This window comes from Populus euphratica, unplaced genomic scaffold (assembly GCF_000495115.2).
Source record: "Populus euphratica unplaced genomic scaffold, PopEup_1.0 scaffold2.1, whole genome shotgun sequence".
In the NCBI taxonomy this organism is placed as follows: Eukaryota; Viridiplantae; Streptophyta; class Magnoliopsida; order Malpighiales; family Salicaceae; genus Populus; species Populus euphratica.
Genome location: NW_011499846.1, coordinates 4,532,739 through 4,555,781, shown reverse-complemented (window position 1 = coordinate 4,555,781; position 23,043 = coordinate 4,532,739). Strand labels below are relative to the sequence as shown.

The 23,043-nt window shown below is 34.0% G+C and overlaps 3 protein-coding genes and 1 pseudogene across 4 annotated transcripts; 1 reads left to right on the top strand and 3 right to left on the bottom strand.

Annotated features, from left to right (window-relative positions):
* Positions 1-3,999: 3,999 nt before the first annotated feature.
* On the bottom strand, positions 4,000-10,471 carry LOC105133564 (DEAD-box ATP-dependent RNA helicase 8). 2 transcript variants are annotated; one of them, XM_011037618.1, is made up of 10 exons: positions 9,563-10,471; positions 9,030-9,090; positions 8,476-8,710; positions 6,968-7,206; positions 6,131-6,382; positions 5,871-6,051; positions 5,173-5,261; positions 4,960-5,033; positions 4,710-4,867; positions 4,000-4,343 (listed from the first exon to the last, which is right to left on the bottom strand). In XM_011037618.1, the coding sequence occupies exons 1-9, from the start codon at positions 9,862-9,864 to the stop codon at positions 4,789-4,791; spliced, it is 1,512 nt and encodes a 503-aa protein (XP_011035920.1). In that variant the 5' UTR covers positions 9,865-10,471; the 3' UTR covers positions 4,000-4,343; positions 4,710-4,788. The 2 variants fall into 2 exon arrangements, with proteins under 2 accessions (XP_011035920.1, XP_011035912.1); XM_011037610.1 differs by having other exon boundaries at positions 4,728-4,867.
* Positions 10,472-12,500: 2,029 nt separating this feature from the next.
* On the bottom strand, positions 12,501-12,890 carry LOC105133518 (uncharacterized; annotated as a pseudogene).
* Positions 12,865-17,370, bottom strand: LOC105133529 (acetyl-coenzyme A carboxylase carboxyl transferase subunit alpha, chloroplastic-like). Its single transcript, XM_011037566.1, has 10 exons — positions 16,879-17,370; positions 16,690-16,764; positions 16,199-16,306; positions 15,966-16,126; positions 15,632-15,746; positions 15,386-15,540; positions 14,820-14,871; positions 14,673-14,741; positions 14,465-14,542; positions 12,865-14,074 (listed from the first exon to the last, which is right to left on the bottom strand). The coding sequence occupies exons 1-10, from the start codon at positions 17,221-17,223 to the stop codon at positions 13,076-13,078; spliced, it is 2,157 nt and encodes a 718-aa protein (XP_011035868.1). The 5' UTR covers positions 17,224-17,370; the 3' UTR covers positions 12,865-13,075.
* Positions 17,371-19,241: 1,871 nt separating this feature from the next.
* LOC105133539 (LIM domain-containing protein PLIM2b-like) lies at positions 19,242-21,358 on the top strand. Its single transcript, XM_011037576.1, has 5 exons — positions 19,242-19,800; positions 20,175-20,274; positions 20,390-20,415; positions 20,613-20,702; positions 20,928-21,358. Exons 1-5 carry the CDS (start codon positions 19,666-19,668, stop codon positions 21,195-21,197), a joined length of 621 nt encoding a protein of 206 aa, XP_011035878.1. The 5' UTR covers positions 19,242-19,665; the 3' UTR covers positions 21,198-21,358.
* Positions 21,359-23,043: the final 1,685 nt, after the last annotated feature.

Sequence of the window (23,043 nt, the reverse complement as noted above, 5' to 3'; positions counted from 1 at the left end):
GCGGGGGCAACCCCCCCCCCCCCCACACACACACACAAAAAAAAAGAAAAAAAATTTGTTCATCTTTGCCAAGAGGACGATCCCTCTCAAACAATGATATTTAGGATGCAATAAATCAAATACTTAAGCTTAGCCTCAGCCTCAAAATCACCCACATAACAGTTTGCTTCATAAGCCTTCGATTCAACAGTGCCAGACTAGTACAATTAGGCTTTGCATAAATCCATTACAATTTATGGCATTCCCAGTCAAGAATTAATGCGATATGTGTAAATTTCATTGGTAAAATTTCAAATTTCAAAGATATATTGGACGAAAGATGAATGCTGGCGAGACTTATCGACAGAGGATGGAATTGCCTTTTGATCACAAGATTCAATGGAGCGCAAGTGTTGAACAACCGGACATGGCGCTGCAGAATCAAAAGGTGGAAGAAGGTAAAAGAAAAGGAAAGGAAAAAACTCCATTTTTCTTGCTATTTGCATGGGCTGGGAGAGACGACTGGGTTCGTGGGTTTCAGTTTTTTCTGTTGCTCTCTTACCACCAAATTTAAGAGTTTCCAGACAGCATAGCATTTAAAGCTCGGCCATCTGGGACCCGTGACGATGACACGTTTATCACCTAACCGGGAACCGTAAAATAAGAAAAAGGAAGATCATAAACAAGATTGATTGTAAGTGATGAATGATTGCTGGGTAAGGAGGAGAACCCTTATTTCCCGTCCTCAGTTACTTCTTGTTAACTAATGGAGCGTTTAAAGTTTATTTAACAGCAATTTTATGGCATTACTCGAGTAATTAATAATATTTTATTGGTTATTTTATAAATTTATTTTAAAAAGTTTAAAGTACACTAAAAATAATAAAAATATTTGAACTCATAGGGTTTTTTTTTAATTATATCTATTTTTTTCTTTAAAATATACTCGAAAAATAACTAATAACTAATATATTGATTTCTTCCGCCCTAGAAGTTCTCTAAAATTTTCCTCAATTCAACTGCAATAAATACAGTCGGCCACAAGTCAAAGGAACTGCAGAGGGTCTTGCTGTTTGAGGTTGATGACTCCCTGGTAAGACTGACAGCTGCTGCTGCACTTCTTCCACAAATTTGCAATCGCATATGCTTTCACATGCATGAATGCTTGGGCTCACAGATGTTCATGGATAGATACACTCATTTAGATCCATGGATAGATGTTCTTCTGTCTTCTTGTTGTTACAGTGGACGTTGCATGTTTATAAGATTGCTCAAATGGCGCTTTGAAGTCTTCTTGCTTTTATTCTCCTCTCTTTCACGTCAAATCAAGTGATATGAAATCTTAATGCGACACGACAAACTGTCAAAGACCCGAAGCATTTAAATCAGCATTATAAACTTCAGCATGGATAAAAAAACAAGCAGAGTATTTATAGCACTGTACTATCTGATGCTTCAGTTAGAGCTGTATTGCCAGTGCAATTAGCTTTTATTATCAGATTTTTTTAAAAAGTTATTTTTCACTTGTAATTAGATTAAAATAATTTTTTTATTTTTAATATTGATATATAAAAATAATAAAAAAATATTAAAAAATTAATTTAATATTTTTTAAATCAATCCAACTTTTTTAATCTACTCAAGCATGGCTTCAACCACTAACCTAACCAAACATTTTATATTTTCTCTACAAAGTAACTAAAAAACAATGATTCGTACGCATAAGAATAACTTATTGAATAAATGAGTAGCTCGTTATGTTGCTCGTTGGTCTAATTTTTTAATATTAAAAATAAATACTTAAATAATAATAATATTTAAAAAAAAATAAGAAAAACTCAATACTTAAGCCATTAACTTGATTGTATCTAATGAGATCTGGTAATTTAATAATCTAATCTAAATTACAGGCAATGACAACACATGAAATGTTTTAAAAAAAAATTAGGTAACAACCAACTAAAAATGAAGAGCTAAAGATAGCATATATGTAAGAAGATGAAAAGAAAAGATGAAAAGAAAAAACCTTGAGAGACTTATTATCATTCCACTATAGATATTGTTCATGACCAAAAAAGTATGCTAAAACATTTTGAATCCCGTTATAGAAGGTTGTATGACAACATTAAAAAAACCGCATGAATCATTAAGCAGTGTCTAGGAAAAGCAAACTGAACAAAACATAATAAAATGAAGATTGCTTATATTAAATCAATTAATTCTATTTAATTTAAAGGTAAAATTCATTTTAAATAAATGAACTTAACAAAGAACAACAAATAAAAAGATTTGAGATAACCTAATTAAATATATCCAAAAACAAAAGACAAAACAAAGGATGTAGAAAGGAAGAAAAAAAAAACAAAGCCCAATGTCTAATTAAATAAATATTAAATAAAAAAATAAAAAAAATAATAAAATAAAAAATTAAGCTACCCCAAGCGAGGCTCCTAAAGTTGGGCTAACTTTCTCAAAAACTCTCTACTCGTGAAATCTTAAATATAATCTTAATTAAAAAATTAAAATTAAAATTAATTTAATATTAAAAAATAAAATTAAGTAAAAACAATATCAATATAAAAAATTTGGCAAAGCAAAAAAAAAAACAATTAAAAAATTAGGATAAAATCTAATAGGAAAAAAATAACAAGGGTGAAATCACAAAAAAAAAAAATCAATTTTAAAATGATCTCATATTACATAAATAATAATTAAAAAAATAAATATGTAATTAAAATAAAATTTTAATTTTATAAATTATTTAAAATTAAATAAATATTAATCAAATGATTAACGACTAAATTGAAAAGACTTGAATAACATAAATAGTAATTAAAAAACTTTGAATAAAATTTGATAAAATAAAAATAAAATAAGGATGAAGTTAAAACAAAACTCCAATACCATTAATTATTTCAAATGAAACAACCATTAAGCAAAAGACCAAGAAACCCTTTTCCCTTTCTTTATGAGCCATTAAACAGGGTCCGTGAACCGGGTTTCAACTGAGTCATTCTGAGCTGACCACATATCCAGAATTTATCCTGCATATGAAGGGCGTGGATCGAGATTTCTCTATTATATATATTATCACTCTTTTTTAAAAACACCAAAATTTAAAGAATACAAATTAAGACCCTCTCCTTTCCACTGGTTTAAGAAATTCTTGTGCTGTGCCCTACAAATCACATAAGAAACAAGAGGAGCAGTTCCTATCTTCACCATGAAGATGAGTGAGAAGGTTTCGTGTTAAGTGATCAAACTTTCATTTATGATGTCGGCTATGAACAGAATGCTCGTACACCACGCAAGTTCTTGCATTTAATAAACCGTGGGTCCTCCATACGCAACCTGCCAATGAAATAGATACAGATCTCTAATGTCCATATGTTTCTCCTTTCATCATAAATGAAGGAACATTAAATACACACCCTCACAGTACTCAGTTTGAAATTTTTTTATTTTTGTCCAGGCTCCAGAGTTTTTCACATCTTCTGACCGAACCAAAGTCACCGTCACCCTCATCCCCGCAAGAATCAGAAGTAGAATACTTCCGGCATCTCCTGGCAGCAATTATTCAGAGCGACAGAAAATGTAAACTCGGGCCATATGATTCGGCTTGTGTGGTACTTGAATGCGAAAACATCAGAGTTTTTAAGTAACGCAAAAATAGGAGAGCATGGGCCGGGGGTATAGTCCTTGGGGTTACGATTCCATTTGCAAGATATGGCGAAAAAGAATATTGCAACAACAAATCATAACCTTAAAAATGCTGTCATGATATCTTGAAGAAAAGAAAGAAATCTAACAGCAAGCGATGGTCGAATTTGACAATGGATAGAACATATTTTTATCCAGGAATTGTAGGCCGTGAATCAAACTTTAATCACATCGAGAAATCATTTAAACCTTCTCCCCACCACCACCGACACACTAAGACAATCAAATGGACCCGAAGAGGGGGAAAAAACAAACTTCTATCCTAGAGAAGAGAGAGAGGGACAGGGAGGGAGAACCATGAAATTTTCTAAGTTAAATGACTTTATTCATGGAACAGGAGGTCCAAGCGTGAAGGAACTGATCCATCTCCATGCATTACAGCCTTCATTTCAACAGTACGAAAACTAAGAGCAGAGAATATGAAACCAGTCTGTCAAGGAAATCAAAACGCAACACCAGAACTGAACCCAGCATCTATGTATCTGGGATTTCACAATCCGTTAAAACTCCATCCAGAAACCAACTAAAGCATTCCAGGATTAAATGCATACAGCAATCATTAAGTCTTCCACCAATAATATTTAGTTCTTAGAAGTTTCCCTCAGATGCAGAGCTATATCATCTTTGAATGGACAGCTTGAAACCTGTAACATTATCAGAGTTAAATCAGGTCAGGTGTCGCAGATCTCTGGAGGGAGTCCCCCCCACCCCCCAAAAAAAAAAAAAAAACATTATGAGAACTAATGATATCCTGTAATCCAGAGATCCAGTTTGTTATTATGATGTAAAAAAGGAGGCGGTTCAATAGTCTTATGAAATTCTATACCAACCAAGTCTGTAATCAAATAACTAATCAAGGAGTGACTATCCCCTCACGCATTGACTAATCCATATACTTGGTAATTGGTATCTAGTTTATTATTTCAAGTGAATCTAAGATATCAAATCTTCCTCCTTTTCTTCTTTCTTTAAAGCAAGCATCAAAGAGAAGAGATTTGGTGAAATCATACATTGGTGATGGCACTCACCATTGCTAATCACTGACACCACACACCATTGTCAAGTGCAATGAGAGGCATCTACCACAGGTTATTGGCAATATATTGCCTGGTCAATATGTGGAGGAATTTGTTTAATTTCAGTTCCAAGTTCCTGCTCAATCCTATACCTGTGGAAAAACAATTAGCAATTAGATATGTTAGTAAACTCCTTAATAATAGATGCAAAGTTCCAGTAGAAGGCAGAGGAAGAAATGCATACAAGTTAAAGCGGTCCTCATATGTGATCAAATTCACAGCTAAACCAAGGTGTCCGAACCTTCCTGATCGACCAACCTGTGTTTGAAATAAACATAAAGATAATAAAATAAAATTAATTTAGTATTGCTTGGAAACCTGTATATGAAACAAAGGTACGAAAGAATATACAAATGTCTGATACAGTGTTGATTGAAAAATATAGCATCCAACATACCCTGTGAAGGTATGTTTCTGAGTTCTTGGGAAAGTCAAAGTTGATAACAACATTCACCGCTTGGATGTCTATACCCCTGGTGAAAAGATCTGCAACAAGCATCTTATATCATCAGAACATTATTCAATGTATATAAAGCACAATTAATGACTACTTCAACAACAAAAAATCTCCCAAGAATAGAAAACTTGCTGTTATTATGTTGAAAGTTACAGCTCTCCAAGATACACAACTAAAAAATCCGCATTTACAATTAAGAAATAAGCAGTTAGGTCAGGTCACTTCCCTTGGTTGCCAATTTTTCCCTAACTCCACAAGTTTTATTCCTTAATTACTCACATCATCTCAATTTGCTGACTATTTTCTCCTATTCTAGGAAATAATTTTTTTCTAGAAGCTAACATTGCCCACAACATAACTCTACATTAGAGTTGATCATTACTGTGGCAATGTTGCATATTTAACAAACCTCATATCTTCCAACTATTTAAGGATATGTCTGTAATTTTAATTGAGCACAGATCCAATCTTACCAACTTGGAGAGATAAACTAAAGCTTCATCGAATGTAATGGATAGTCATCATTATTAATATGTACAAAAAGGTCATACAAGCTGATGAAATTTAAAAAAAGCAAACTAAATCAACTGACAAAAAGACAAGAATACTCATAATTTCAGAGAACACAGGTAACACACCGGTGCAGACAAGATTCCTGCATGCACCATTGCGGAAGTCATGAAATACTCTGTTACGATGGTCTTGCAGCATCTTTGCATGGATATAGAAACAGGAATAGCCAAGTTCTGTGATCTTTTTGGCCAGTAATTCTACCCGATTCACTGAGTTGCAAAAGATGATTGATTGGTTTATTTGCAGCTGCATAGAGACCACAATGACATCATATTCACAAAAAAAAAAAAAAGAATACAAAATAGCTGTTTAGCTGATATCAAACCTTAGAGAAAAGAGTGTTCAAGCAATGGACTTTCTGTCGTTCTTCAACGAAAGCATAATATTGTGTAATACCCTTGAGAGTAAGTTCATCCATAAGATTGATAACATAAGGCTTCTCTAGATATCTATCTTTAAAATCCTTAACGGTAACAGGAAATGTGGCCGAAAACATCAAAATCTGACGATTTGAAGGAAGAAAACGAATAAGCTGCTCTATTGAAGGTTGAAACTCTGGAGACAAAAGCTTATCGGCCTGAGGAACAAAACACAAGTAACATTCAGATGCTTGTACATCAAAAAGTTAACTCAAGCATAGCACTGATAATATTTACATAAGCACGTTATTTCATATCAGGTAAGAAACTAAAAAAAGCAATTAGTAGAATTGAAGTTCAGTGAATGTAGCTGGGTTGGCTGCATTAACCTGGAAAACAGGGAAATTTTCTTCCTAAAAAACTACAAGAAAAGGCAAGATTAAAGGACTGATAGCACCTTTCAAGTGGAACACATAAACATCATTAAACTGCTAACATACCTGCCATATGAGTGAGAAACTATAAGACAACAGATAATTTAAAAATTATATATATATATATATATATATAGAACACATAGCATTGGCCCATATTCAAAAGACTCAGATTTGGTTCTCTCAACCTTATGTTCAGGACCTAAACAAAGCACATGTTCTTTCAGAAGCCTAAACCAATCTCCTGTACACATCAGTGTATCTATTTCAACTAGTAAAAGTTAATACAAAGGAGAAGTCAACTCAAATCATCACAAAACCATCAAGTCGAGTTATATTACTAGAGACTCTAGTTGCATTAAAGTTTACCTCATCCAAAACAAGCATTGAACAATCTTTCAAAATGCACACGCCCTTTTTTGCAAGATCTAGTATTCTTCCTGGAGTCCCAACAAGTAAATGGACCGGTTGATATAAACGCATAATGTCATCTTTTAAACTAGTACCGCCAGTGGTGGCCATCACTTGAATTTTCAAATGCTTCCCTAGCTCCTTACAAACCTGTGATGTCTGAAGAGCCAACTCACGTGTTGGCACAAGAATCACAACTGCATGCAAATGCTTTCGTTAAGTCAAATGCAATTTCCATAAATGCTAATCTGGAAGCAGATTACAATTTCATAGCTTCAAAGAAAATGAATTAATAAGAAAGACTGCTACTTGTGAATTGTTTACAAATAATAAGCTCATGTTTCATATTGCTTGAATAAATTGATATAAAGGTCAGTGTCGTCACAAGGCGCCCGGGCACTTGCTTAAGCAAGCACCCGAGGCAAGGCCAAGGCACCTTTCTTAGCTTGAGGCGATGGAGTTTGAAGAGGTGCCGGCCTAGTACATGAGATGCAGGCAATGAAGGCGTCGTCTGATGAAAATTGTCTGACACCAACACCGACACTGAGGATTGGTTTGAAAAGGCATCTCTTTGATTTCTGTTTTTTTTTTTTTGAAAAACAAAAAGATTTATGTTTTTTTGTCTCTCCTTTACTGGTTTTATACAAGCAAAAACTTAAGGGTAGTTTTGTGAAAAACATAGATTAGGATAAAAAAAGAAGAAAAGAAACCAACAAGAAAGTTAAAGAAGTGAAACAGATGTGGAAGTTGAAACAAGAACAGAAATAACATTAAACACCACCTGAGAAGGAGAAAGAAGAGTGAAGATTGAAGAACAAAAAAGGTATTCCTCCTTTAACCTTTTTTCTTCTGTCATCTCATCTTTTTGTTTCTTAATTTCTCTCTTCCTCACTTTTTTTCTCTCTCCATGTTATTCCTTCTCTCTCTCCTATTATGTTGCTGAAATTTCTACTAAGATATCATATATAATATTATACATGTAATGTTTTATATCATACAGGTTGAGCACCTTTGTTCATTCAGGCATGCGTCTAGCACCTCGAGCATTTTCCAGGCTTGGCGCTTTTCAGCACCTTTTGCCTTTGACAACACTGATTTAGGTTACAAAAAAAGGTCAGCTGAACTCAAATCATCACCCCACCATTATAGTGCTTATATTCCTATCTTCTCATTTCATTATCACTTCATAAACTCTACAGATATCATGTTCCTAAATGCCAAACTAGCCACCTGCAGTCATTATCACATCTGCAAGCAACAAACCATATGCATACATTCACCTTTCCATGCATAAGACTAATTAAATTGGTGGCAATCAGAAAATGTCACAATGCAAAAGACAATAAAGCGGATTATATATGTAAAACTATCATAGTCCAATCATGCAACTAATGCATCTCAATGGTCTTATATGATAAACATGCGCATAAATAGCAAATGAAGAAGTTAATTGACTGAAGACGGACCTTGAATAAAATTGTTATCTTGGTCAATCTTTTCCAAGGCAGGAATGCAAAATGCTGCTGTTTTCCCTGTCCCGTTTTTAGCTCTAGCTAGAATATCACTGCCAGTAAGAGCGATTGGTATGCTCTCTTCCTGAATAGGAGATGGGCTTTCAAAACCCTTCTCATATATTCCCATAAGCAACTCACGCTTCAGAAAATAATCCTCAAAATCATTCCCTTTTGTGGCTGTCACATCCTGCAAGACAGATGTTTAAACAGTGAAACGGGATTCATAGAGATTTTTCCTTTAATAAAAGTCCACGGATACACATGATGTTCACCAGCTCATTAAGGAGACAGTACTTCCACAGTTCTTTTGACATTATATCTGTGATAGAAAACAAAGGATCCACCAGACTATAAAAATGAACCATTTCCAGCATCAACATACAAAAATGAAGTCAGATGAATGCTCTTTTACATGTGCAGAGCAAAGACAAGACAGTCTAAGGTTACATAATCCTTGTTTTAAGTTCAGAAATGTGCATGTAAATATCTGATTAAAAAAACCCTACCTCGGTTTGGTATCGCGTGTCAGCTGGTGGTATCTTTAGCTTTGCCTTCCAATCTTGTGAACTAGAAAGAAGAAACAAAAAACAGGAGACCATAAGACTTTAGTCTACAACAATCATTGGAAGTTTGCAAAAACACAAGGATTGCACTATAAACAAAGCATAGAGCAGCACAATGTACGCAAGGCAGGGTGAGAAATCTAGAAATGTCAACAAAATCCCGTGCGCAATCTGATGCTGCTCTTGCATGGGACACAAATATTTCACACATTACATCCGAACTAACAGATAACATCAGGTGATGCTCGCTTCCAGTCCAAGGTTTTTCACCATCATTTTCTGATCACTTATAATTATAGCAAGCAATCTCTGCGTTCGGATCCTTCCCTCACAGCATACTTAAAATACTACAGAAATAACATCTACGGAGCTCTTTTCCAACACTAGCAAACACTCATACGACATATAAATATTTATTTGAGCAAAATAAAATAAAACATTTAAAAAAGAATTTATCCACATGAATAAAAGCTAACCTCGAGTCAACGGCCTCAGACTGAACAGTCTTTTCGACCTCGTCAACGCTCGAATCGGCAGCAGCTAGCTGATTCCTCCTCAACCACTGCTGCTGCTGATGCTGATGCTGTTGCTGTTGCTGTTGCTGATTGTGATTCTGTTGATGTTGATTATATTGTTGTTGATGATGATTCTGCCCAAAATGTCTCTGCACGTACTGCTGTTGCGGCACCCTGGATTGAAAATTAGGGTTCGCACTCATACCTCCGCCTCTACCGGCGCCGATACCTGGCGGATACCTTCCTCTATTGTTGTTGTTCATCACAAAAAAAAGAAGCCTAACCCTAACTAAGCAACTAAATCACCGATTCAGACCCCGGAATTTGTACAAAAAACTAGAAACAAGAACGATCTTAAGCCTAGGGTTCAAGGTTACAACGGTAGATTAAAATACTTACAGGAATCAATGAGATTTGAAACTGTGGAGTTTTGGTTCAAAGAATTAAAGACTAAAGACTTCTTTTGTGAGTTGAAATTGAAAATTTAAACTGTGAGAGGGAGAGAGAGAGAGGAAAATCTAGTGTTCCATAATGGGGTAAATCGTAAATTAGCACAAAACAGGAGGTTATTCCAAAGGAGAGCGCTGGTTCTGGAGGGGAGTGCAGAGGTGGTTTTCCGTTTGGATGAGATCGTAAATTCGGGTGGTAATTGAGTGGTCAAAGGGTACGGATCTGAGGAGAAAATGAGAGGATGGAGTGATTTTAGAACTTGCAGATATAGAAATTGAATGATTTCGTTTTTGAAGGCTACGGAAAGAGGAGATAAAGAGGAAGATTCATGGCGCTTACGGTGTCTGTGTTTCGATGGAAAGGCCAAAAAATGAGGAGGAAACCGTTTCTAGGGCTTCAGGATATTGTTTTGTTATTTGCATTTGTTGCCCTCCTTTGTTTAAATTATTGAGTAACACCGCCGACCTTTATTAAAATATTTTTTCATGGACACACCAAAGATGTCGCTATTGTTGCTTATTTAAAAATTATAACCATTTTATTTTATTTTGTGAAACTTTAGTGCTTTGTTTTTTATTTTCTGTAAAGCTTGAATGTGTAAATTTTTATTTTCTGATATTAAAACTTTAGAGTGGTGACTGTTATTTTTAAAATATATTAAAATAATATTTTTTTTATTTTTAAAAATTATTTTTAATATTGATATATCAATATGATATAAAAATATCAAAAAAATTAATTTAAACTAAAAATTAAAAAAAAATCAAGATTTTTTTCAAAATACTTTTCAATTATAGTGTCTAATAGAGTTAAGATATCGCGGGCACCAAGAGGTGGCTAGAGAGGATGACGAGTCCAATTTTATTTTTTATTAATTAAATTAGATTGTAATTAAAAAGAAATTTAAACTTACTGTAATTAGTCAAACATAATCACAGTCTAATTAAGTTTAGTAATGGGTAGTGCTACTCATGTTGCGTTCATAAGATGTTTTATATCTTCAAATCTTCACTTGAAAAAAAAAACAACATGGCATATAATATAGTGAAAAACTATGTTTTTTTTTTTTAATTTGATGATTGTATAAATGTTTGATAATTAATGAGCTGTTATTTTATTAATTAAAAAAAAAGGAATTGTGGTTTTCTCGGTAATTATCCAAGTAGTTTCCCTCTTTATAATGCATCTATTAGTTATTGTTTATTTCAATTAAATTTATTTAAAGTTAAAAATCTTTATTTCTGAAACTAAAGTTCCGATTCTAATTTCTCTGTTCCATTCTCTGTCGTCGGATCCAAAGGATTCGAATTTCAAAGGGACCATAGTGGATAAAACAAACAAGTTGCGAGGTGTAAGTAGTATTTCAAGCATTTTAATACCGTTAAGAATTACCAAGACATCGAGGAGTTGGGTGCAATATAGCTTTATGTTTATATTCGGGTTGTTTGGTACAGTTTTTTTTAAAAATGTTTTTTATTTTAAAAAATTAATATAAAAAACATATTTGCATTAAAAATTCAAACACCTCCTTATGTATTGCTTGTGTAGCAGTTTAACCATAATTTTTTTATTTTTTAAAAAATATTTTTTATTTTATATATGTATTATTATTAAAAATAAATTTTAAAAATTAAAAAATATATATTATCTTAGTATATTTAAAAAAATACTCTAAAAACATGTTTTTTCAAGCATCTCCATGGAGGCTAAGCTATACGGATGCCCCCGGAACCATGTCTTTTCCCCCCTGATTTTATCCTTTATATCGTACGATATTTTGAGCGATGCCCTATCCCTGCTATTATATCGACAATATAATATGACAAGCTAGTCTTTTCTGTTTTTTCTTGGTAAAAAAACACCAAAAATCATTTAATTAAAAGCCATAGAATAGTATATTATAGGACTAATTTACTGGCAATATTTTTATCATAATAGTAGGGAAGGTTGATTACTCGATGGTTTTTTTATATAATTTTTTAATGTTATTAGTTATATTTTATTTTACGGTGAAATACACACAACCGATGATTTATTTGGAGAAAATAGATTAAGCAGGTTGAAAAAATATTTGAAAATTTTTTTATTTTATTTTTGTTTCAAATTAATATATTTTTAAATTATTTTAATATATTTTAAAATAAAAAACACTTTAACAAATAAACACCACATATCTAAACAAACACCCACTGAATATAACAAAACGAACGTGGATCAGAACACCTATAATTCGAAAGTTGAAATCATTAAAAATAAAAAAATTAGAAATCATCAAAGAAGAAAGACACCGTAGGTGCTTGCATGGGCCAAGAAAAAAAGCAAAGGCAGCTTCAAAAGCAAGTAAACAAAAGGAAGAAAACGGAAAATCAAATCATATGATAGAGTGCTTTTTGCAAGCATTTGTAGGGCCGGATAAGATCAAAGAAGAGAGTGAAACTATAGAATTGAGCAAGAGCAATTCAACTTAGGGGGGAAGGCAAGCATGAAAAGATAAAGAATCAGTAAGTAGACAAATCTTGTAGGTACACCAACAAATCCACTTGTCTATCAAGAAGAAAAGGAAATCAATCATCAATCAGCTGTGCCAATCTTGTCATATCTGATAAGCTTATATCTGCTCCTTCATGACATGACAGAACTGGAAATATATAAAAAAAAAATCATTTTTAACATTATTATATTAAAATAATTTAAAAACATAAATAAAATTAATACCAAGCCAAAAAAAATTCAAAAAGTCATGAAACACAGTTTCTCACAAACAGCTCATGGTATTTGCTCTATGGAACCACAGATTTCCTCCATCATCTTCGTCAAACATAACAGGATAAAATCATTCACTAGGATTAGAGGAACGCAATGCAGAGAATTCACATCTAGTCCCATCATGGAGTTCAACTGATGCCGGGCAGCCCAGGAAAGAAAAGGGAAAATGCTGAAAGTAGTTGCTCGAATACACCTTTATGTCTCTAGATGCAGGATCCAAAACTATTATACCAACTGATGTATAAAGTAAGATGTATTTCACAATCTGCCGTTTTCGGCCACTTTGTCTTCAGCTTTTCCTGAGGTGGATGCCAGCTCCACTCTCAGGTTCTCTAACTTTTCTTTGCATGCCATGGCTTCCAAAGCAGCAAGGATTTCCTTCTTGATCTCTGCTTGCATTTTTTCTACTTTTTCGGAACTCGACCCTCTTGCTATTTCTGATTTCAGTTCCTCAACTTTGTCACCAAGACCTGCAACATTTATCACTCTTTCAATTTCTTCAGCTATCTCTTTATTCACCTTTGTTATTTTCTCTTGCAATGAAGGAGGTGGAGGTGCTACATTTCTTTTAGTTACCCCTACAATCTCCAACCCAACTGACTTCAGAAACTCAATCAGCTCTTGCTTAGCCCTCTCTGTTTGTTCCACCACGTCTTTGTCTGTTGCTTCGCCTTTTGACAACTTTTCTCGAGCATCCTTCAAAAGTTTCATCTTTGCTTTTAACTCATCTGGGACCTTTTGGTTTATCTCTGCTTTCAGTTTCTCACTTTTCTCTTTTAGCTCAATGAGCTTCCCAACCATGTTTAACTTTTCAAGCTTCTGCTTCAACCCAAGATAGGCTCCCGGTCGCGCCAAATTATGCTGGAATTCTTGCATGATTTGGTCGACCTTCTCCTTCAAGTGGCGATTAGGGTGGTCGTTAGAGGCTGTAGATAACTCTAATTTGACTGATTCGAGCTTCTCTTGTAAGCCCATTGAAATAAAAGCATTGGTAATCTCCTGGTCCAGGTCTTGCTTGAGCTTCTCAATTGCTTGGCTTGAAATTGGATCCGTTGCACTATTGGATTCGAGAATCTTCTTCTTCAAGTTTTCAAGCTCTAGCTCGATATCATCTGTCATTGGCTTGTTAACCTCGGATAGTTTCATGTTGCGCTTTCTCTCTGGTTCCACCGGCACACCTTCTTGGAAACCTCCAATATACCGATACTTGAGCTTCCGGTGGTGGAGCAACTCTTCGTTATCCATCTTTGTTAGTTCCTAGATACATGTTAGCATTGCTTTAAGTAGTGGGGATGACTGGAAAACCAACAAAGCAAATAAGTAACAAAAGTAGAGTGCAAAATCATAAAGGAGAAGCAACCAAAAGAAGGGGTAAACATCCTGCTTTACTGGCACGAAAGAAATTGAAATAGCAAATTTTTAAGGCACAATACTTCTATATCGATATGGTTGCCCAGGGCTCTATCTAATGGCAAAAAGACAAGAAGTTGCAATCTGATAATGACTTCAGTAGCAACATATAGAATTTTAATAAGGGAACAGTAAACGGACAAAATATGTTTCTCCTGAGTGAAAAGATCTGCAAAATTTTGAAACGATGTTTGCTTACAAAAAGGGCTGCAAATGTCCTTGTAGGATATCACTTACCTCCATGGTTTGGATGATTGCAAGCTTAATTTGTTGGGAAGTCCATGCAGGATCCACATGGGCACCCCCAAGAGGCTCCTGTAAATGATAGCAATGACATCAGCAGTGAAAAGCTGAACTGAAGAAAGTTGCTGAGTTGAATATATGCCATCATTATTCATTGGTGCTGAAAGAAAGGAAGAAATTGTTATGGGACCAGATTGCATACAGGAATTATGCCATCAGCAATTTTCAGCTTGTAATGTTCTTGAGCTGTAATCCTCAGTTTCTCAGCTGCCTAGAAAAGTTAAACATATCGAGATTAATTAAATGGCCAAATCATCATGTAAATCTAATGATTAAACAATTAAAGTACCTTAGGAGCTGCTTGAGAAGACTTCCACAATATGGCAGCACATGCTTCAGGACTGATCAAAGAAACAATACCACAGAAATGATGCAACAACTCAAACATCAAGGAATCATTGAGAATTTGACTGTGCAGAATTCCAGGAGTTTAAAAGCCACAACGAAAATAACAGGGAAAGGAGAATTCATTGTGAATATAGGAGGCTCCATAATCGAAGCTAATGGTGAGAGGTGAAATGATGAAGCTCTCATATGTGCAATTGTAACACTCTAGTTACAAACCAAATAGTAACATTACAATTGCAATTGTAACATTCTAAATTTCTAGTTTCAACACTTTGAAATATCAGTTTACATCCCAAGAAGGTACCTAAACAGAAGCTGGATACTTCAAGCAGAGCAGTCTTCCTATTTGCAGCTTGATTAGTTCATTAACGAGGAATAGAGAGTTTATCCTCTATAATTTGGAACCCTAATGAGAACTCTAAAGGTTTCCTAGATTGCGACTAACAAAGAGTACAATTTCAAAAAGAGAAAAGTAAGGAAAGAAGAAGAAGAAAGAACTAATATCACCTTGCAACATAGAAAGCAGAGTTCTCGAGCATAAGCATTTTATTGCAACAAGCAATTGCAAGAGCTCCACCAGAACCACCTTCACCAGTTATAATTGATACAATAGGCACTTTCAGGCCAAACATAGTCCTCAGATTATGGGCTATTGCTTCACCCTGAGTCAGAAGAGAACAATCCATTCATGATAATGGCATGGACGCATGAATGCTAGGCTACTTCCAAGGTAAGGGAAAGGTGTGCACACACCTGACCAAGTTCCTCAGATTTGAGATCAGCAAAGGCCCCAGGAGTGTCAACAAAAGTGATTATGGGGAAACCATGGTGATCAGCATATTTCATCATGCGCAAGGCCTTCCGATAGCTGTTTATGTCAGTGCTTTAAGCATAAATCTAGTCCTCACCAGAAAAACATGCAAGAGATGCAAGGTTCCTGATGACAATTTCAGTATTCTTTGCGACTTGCAAGAACAATTAATGATATTTGTATCTTGGCCAGAATTTTCTAAAATTGTGCAAAATTAAAATGTCTTGCAATTTGATAGCTTCTTTTATTCATTTATTGTAACATTCTTGAACATACCCATGAGGAGTTGGCATTGCAAAGTTGCGAGCGATATTCTCCTTTGTGTTCCTACCTTTTTGATGGCCTATGAACATGTAGCTTTTACCATCAATGGTTCCAATACCAGTCACAATAGCTGGATCATCATAACCTGCACGATCTCCATGGAGTTCCACCCACTAAACAATGACGAAAGAAAAATCAGAAATTACACTTCATAAATTAGTCTAAATACTAAAGAAATGCCATACCTTCTCAGTGATATTGAAAATATTATCAAGAACTGTTGGTCTGTTGGGATGCCTAGCAATAGACAGGCGCTGAATGGGTGTCAAATGCGTGTATAAATCTTTCAGTGCCTGAAATTTAAGTGGAAAGAACGAATAGACGCAATTAACATGAATATCAAATAGCAATAACAGATAAGACTAACATAATACCTATCTAACAATGTTAGAGTTGGTTATCCATGCTGGCCTATTTCAACAATTCACTAGTTCAGATACTTGCAGACATTATAAACAGAATTATGCCATATAAGTTGCAAGAATCAATGCTTCTATCAAAGAATTATGCCATGTAAGTTGCGGGAATTATGTGTTGCAGGGGCCAAGAGTTAATGAAGTCAAGGATCCCCGTGGATATCTAGTTAATCCACATGCTCAACGCAAAAATGCAAACTGATGTAAATTTTGATGCGACTGCAAAAACTGAAATGGTTATAGGTTATAGCCAACTTTACCTGCTGATACTTGTTTTCTAAAGCCAAAATTTGATCACTGAAATCCAGGCCAGTTTCATCAGCCATTCTACGTACCTGCAAGAAACACAGTGAGCTATACAACAAATAAATAATAAAAGGGCTCAAGGGGAATTATTGCCTTATCAATAGAATTACACTAATAATAACAAAGAAAAACAACTAACTGACCTCAATAATTCTCTTTTCAAGATCAATCAATGGCTTCTCGAAAGGAAGTGTCACTGGCTTTGGTTTCTCAGTTAAAGGCTTGAAATGAGACAAGTAACTCAAGTGCCCACTAGTAATATTTGGATCAATATTATCAGGCCAGGGGTATTCATGCTTCTTCCATTTCTTAGTTCTTGCAATGACACGAACCCCTTTACACCTATATCCATTTCCCCTTCTAAATTTACAACTTCTAATCAAATTTTCACCAAAAACATCCTTGACAATGGAAGCATTTGAACCAAGTTCAATGCATGGCCTCTCTTTGCCACAATTTCCAGCTGATATAGATAAGGTGATGGCCATTTTGGACAGGACAGAAAGAATGTGAAGCCGGTTACTGGTTGTGAATTTTTAATCCAAGTAAAGAGGAGAAAGAAGCAGATTATTAACAGGGTTTTGCAAGAAAAGGAGGAAAAATGGATAAAAAGTGGCGATTGGACTGTTTTTAATATCACGCACTGATTGGACTGTTTTTAAATCACGCGCTGGTTGGACCTGCAAGCAAAATCTAGAAGGTGGACAAGTCATCACATGAAGTGGATAACTACTACCATCATCGGGACCCACCACTCATGGATAGTACTACTAACGAGGCCTTTGCAAAAACCAGTGGCCCCGTCTATCGGTAGTGATGAGCCTGATTTATTATTAAATAATTATAATTATATTATAAATTATTAAGAAGAAACTAAAACAGAAAGTGAAAATACTTTACACCTAAATATAGTTTACCGTGTTCGGGAATGGTATTTTTTTCTTCCTTGCATTTTGAAAAAATAACTCTTAGTAAAATGTTTAAGGGTAAAATAGTTATTGTATTATGATAATTTTGGTGCACTGGAATTAATGGGAGACATGAATGGTATTTTAGTTTTAGGACAGTAAATTTACATTATTACCCTTAAAATAATATTTTTTTTAAGCTTTTGCATAAGGGTTACTTCTATATTTTAATAAAAAAAAAATAACCAGTAAAATAATTTATATATCAATGGGATAAAATTAAAAAAATTCAAATTAATATTTTTAAATTTTTTATTTAGATGTTTTATTGTTAAAAATAATAAAAATAATATATTTTTAAATTAAAAGCATTTTATATCAAGCACACAAACATTAAATAAACTTTTATATTAAAAGAATGTTTAAGGGTGTAGTAATAATTATTTTTTAAATTATTTTTTATTCAAAATATATATTAAAATATATTAACACATTAAAATGATATAAAAATATTAAAAAATAAATTTAAATAAAAATAAATAATTTTTAACATAAAAGTTGAAACTCAATATAAAATAGCTGCGCATGCAAATTTCGGTACAAATAATATAGCAATAACATTATTACTAATATGGGCGCAAGCAAGGATTAATTAGGATAGAATGAATCATAATTACGCGTGCTTAATGTTTGATTTAAGTATTTTTGTTTTCTTGTTTTGTTCAGTACGGATGCGTCGAAGTGCTTCTGTTGCTGTGGCTCATGAGGTTTCTTTTGCTAAATTAGGTATTGATGGTATCGTCATTCATCACTGTAAATGTGCTCAAAGAATGTGCATTTGTGTTAAAAAAATCTTGTAGAATTTAAGGGTTTGGAGTGAAAATGTCATCGTTTTCCGGTGAAGGATCGTCAACTAAGAAGCCGTGTATCATGGAAATAGTAAGAATTCGGTACTTTTTGTCTGCATTTCATGTCTGTATATCAACTTGTAATTCTCGTTTCACTTAATTTTCTGTTGGCATTGCACGCTACTGACATGAATATTTCTTGTTTCCGATGATCTGCGGGTGGTTTTATTTCTGCCGCTGTATATATTTATAGAAATAAAACCACCCACAGATCATCGGAAACAAAATATATATATATATCTTAAAACCTCAACCTAATTACTGGTTCTTTGAAATTGAAAAATAAAATAAAATAAAATAAAATAATTCCTTACATCTGAAGTGAAGAGGACAATCCCAAGCAGCAACTTCTGATAATGCTTGAATTTGTTATTGCTATTTCGCATAATGGGAGCAGTATGGTTTGGTTTGGTGTGTACCTTTTCAGACAACTGATAGTGTATCTTAGAGGTAGTTGGGGGTGACGTGTTTGTAACTGTGTTTTTAAAATCTAAAAAAAAAAAATAATTTATTATTTAGATATATTAATATTAAAAATAATTTTTTAAAATAAAAATATCATTTAAATATATTAAAAAGTCCTATTTAAAAACAATCATTGTCCAAAATCCTTAACTTGAAAAATAAATCAACAGCCATCATGTCGAATAGCAATAACAGTTGGTTTTTCATTTTCATGATTAAATTTTTGTTTCCCCCCATTTTGCCCCCCCCTGCAATTTTTCTCCAGAAAAAGTCAGAGCACCAAACCTTTTTTTACTCCAATCCAACAGGTTTACATCCACAATTAGATAATTAACATTTTTATCTCATAGATGTTTGGGATCTCCAATCACGTGTCCGCTTTACACAGGTCGATCCAAAGCAATTTTCTCCATTGCAAGAGAAGCCAAGAATTTGTGACGAACTTGGTATAAATTAGTTTTGTTTTGACAAGAGAAAGACTTCTTTGTTTAATTTCCATGTGTCTGAGGAGGGAACGAAGAACAACCCCAGGGTGCTTTTCATTGTTCGGACATCTCTTAGATTCTCAGACAACCTGAACACAAAATATTTCCCGAGTTCCGGGATCATTTTGAAGGATACGAGGAAAGAGGAATAAAAAGAAAGAACAATGGCATTCACGGGAACCCTGGATAAGTGCAAGGCTTGTGATAAGACTGTTTATTTTGTTGATATGATGTCTCTTGAAGGGGTGCCTTATCATAAATCCTGCTTCAAATGCAGCCACTGCAAAGGAACTCTTGTGGTATGTTTTCCTCTCCCTTCCTTTATGCTCTGCTTGTCGTTCCTGTTCTTCTTTCTATAGTTTTTTTCTTTGTAATCTTAGTGTTATTTGAATGGGAATTTATATTTATCTAAAACGATTGTGCAATAAGGGTTCCCCTTCAAGGCCAAAAGCATAGCTAAAACATGTTATATTAATGTTCATGTGTTACGAGCTAGATTGATCAACTGGGTTTGGAAAAAAGCAAGCCAACATTCAACATTGGTGGAGTTTCCAATTCATGGATTAGTAATTAGTTGCCTTTTATTGTTTTTTTTTTTTTTTGGTTTGTTATTTTGGCTTCGGAGTTGCGACAAATGATATTCCACAATTGAAAATAATTCTGCGCATGGCAGATGAGCAACTACTCATCCATGGATGGAGTCCTCTACTGCAAAACTCATTTTGAGCAACTTTTCAAGGAGGGTGGAGATTTCAGCAAGAATTTTCAGAAAGGTGATATTTTTTTTGTCCTTTATTCAATTATCTTATAGTACTGTTTCGATGAGATGCCATTGTTTGATAATTTTTTTCCCATATACATTAACAATTTGACGACATTTTCTTGCAGGGAAGCCCGAGAGGACTCATGACCTGGTATAATATTCATGATCCCCATTTTAAGTGCTTAGGGTGTGTTTGGATGTCCCATCAAGTGATTTATGGTGGCATCTGGAAACCATCCTGATGAATGATATTTTTCTGGGATATTTCAAAATACATTCTAGTTTTCAGATTTTATCCTTTTCTTCCATGACTTATAATAGCACTATAATTTCTGTGTATTTTTACAGTCTAGGATCCCCAGCAAACTATCGTCAGTGTTCTGTGGAACCCAAGACAAATGCTCCACTTGCGGCAAAACAGTGTACCCATTGGAGAAGGTTTGTTTTCAGCTCTAAACTTAAATAAATCCATTAGGTCCTAAAGACCTGTGTGCTATTTAAAACCCTACATTTATCAGATAAATGACGAACATATTCTTAGGTACATCTTATCTATTATAGATGGATCTATCTGAGAGATGTTTTCAAGTTTTTGTTATTTAATAGTCATGCCTATGATAATCTGGAATAAGTACATATGTGCTATAACCAATGATGACATAGGTTACCATGGAGGGAGAATGTTACCACAAGACATGCTTCAGGTGTGCTCATGGTGGGTGTCCACTCACACACTCATCTTATGCAGCTCTTGACGGAGTCCTCTACTGCAAGGTCCACTTCGCTCAGCTCTTCATGGAAAAGGGAACCTACAGCCATGTCCTTGCATCAGCTGCACACAAGAGATCAAATTCCACACCTCCTGAACTGGCCGAGTCAAACCCAGAGGAAGGAGCTGCTGTGGAGGAGGAAAAGTCAGAAGAGCAATCTTAAACAGAGCACATCATGTTTTCTTGCATTGCTATCTTTTCAAGTTGCCAGGACTGCTTTGAGTTTTCATGTTGTTGAATATTATTGCCGGATTGTGTTCAAAGTTTGTTTTTGGATTTGACTATCTATGTTACAGATGCCTTGCTACAGGATATTGAATTGCACTAGTTCTTACAAATTCCTTCTCTTGCAATTTAATACTCTTGGCAACAGGATACAAATGAAAAACCCAGATCCTAGGAACCAGTATCAACATTTATTGATCTCAGCTCTTTGCTCAGATGGCTTGCGTTTTCTATGGATGCCAGAGTTTCAACTCTCTACCATGCAAATTTACATTCCAGCTCCAGTTAGCTCCATTGAAAATGTAGATTGAAGAACAGAATTATTTGGATTTCAAGTATTGTTATTAGTGGTTCATTGTGCCCTCTTAGAGAAATCAACGTGGATTACAACAGTAATTCCTTTTCTTTTGGTTCTTAAGATTTTTTTTTCATTTTGGTCCCTTAATTATTTTTTATTTGGTCCTTTAATGTTGCATTGATTTGTGATTGGTCTTGGAGATTTTTTTTTTATGCTTGCTTATAGGGATCTCGTGTTGTTACGTAAATGTTATATCACTCAGTAAATGCTTAGCTTAGCCAAAAAAAATTAATTTTGTTGATTTAAAAGAATTAAATGTTTGAAGATCGACTTTGAAGCTTGAACAAATATTTAGTCTCTTTTTTATATAAAACTAAGGATTAATTTGTGCGATGAAGGGAAGAGCTCGTGTCTTTTTTTGGTCATTTAACCTTTTTTAAAAAGAAGTTCCTTCCGCATTGCATTTATTTATGATTTGATTTAGTAATTTATTTCAATTGTCTATATATAGAGTTATCACAATGTTAAAGGAAAATTCCTAAACTCAGCTGATTTTTAATTTGAAAAAATATAATAAAATTATATTGATGTAAAACAATTAAGACTTAAGATATCAAAATTGAACCTAAAACAAGTACAATGAGTAAAGGTAGACAAGCAATAAAACTTCGTTTGTGTATGTAAAAGCTAGTCATTGTGTTATGGCAGCACATACAGCTTTCTACGATGTTCAAACATTTTTTTTTTTAGATTAACGTGAGTGTCCAGGTCAATTTGCACACACCACAACTAATCTCACGGGTCCTGAAGTTAACGACCATGTAAGCCTCCAGTGGCCATCATATGAGCAACCAAGGACTTGAACCTGAAACGACAGAGGGAGCAAACCTCTTAGTCCCAAGTCTTTACCACTTGGCCACCAACATTGATCTCTTTAGTGGTATTGGAAGCGACATAAAAAAAGGTTGTGTAATATATATATATATATATGAGTTGGTGGCACATGAAGGTCTTTTTTTCTTTCTTTCTCTTCTTGTTTTTCTTTTGCCCTCCTTTTTAGGATTTATGTTGATCTGCTAAAAAAATAAAGATGTCATGCTATGTTGCTTGGTTTTAAATTTGATTTTTATTATTTTAATTTTAAATTTGTGTTTTATTTTATTTTTTTAATTTTATTATTTAATATTAGATTGATTTAGAATTGAATTTCGTGATTTTTTTGACATGGTTATCCCAATCATATAATCCAAATCACGAGTTTTAAATGTTATTTTCTTGACATGGTTATTACGGTTACAAAATCTGAGTTACAAGTTTAAAATATTAGTTCAGGTTAACATCAATATATTTTTATATATCATTTTTTAAAAAGCTACCTTCTCTTTTCAACTACATCCTTAAATATTTAATTAATTGGGAATCGATTTTCATGATTTTATTTGTTTTTTTAGGTTATCATAGTTGTATGACCTAAATCACGAGTTTG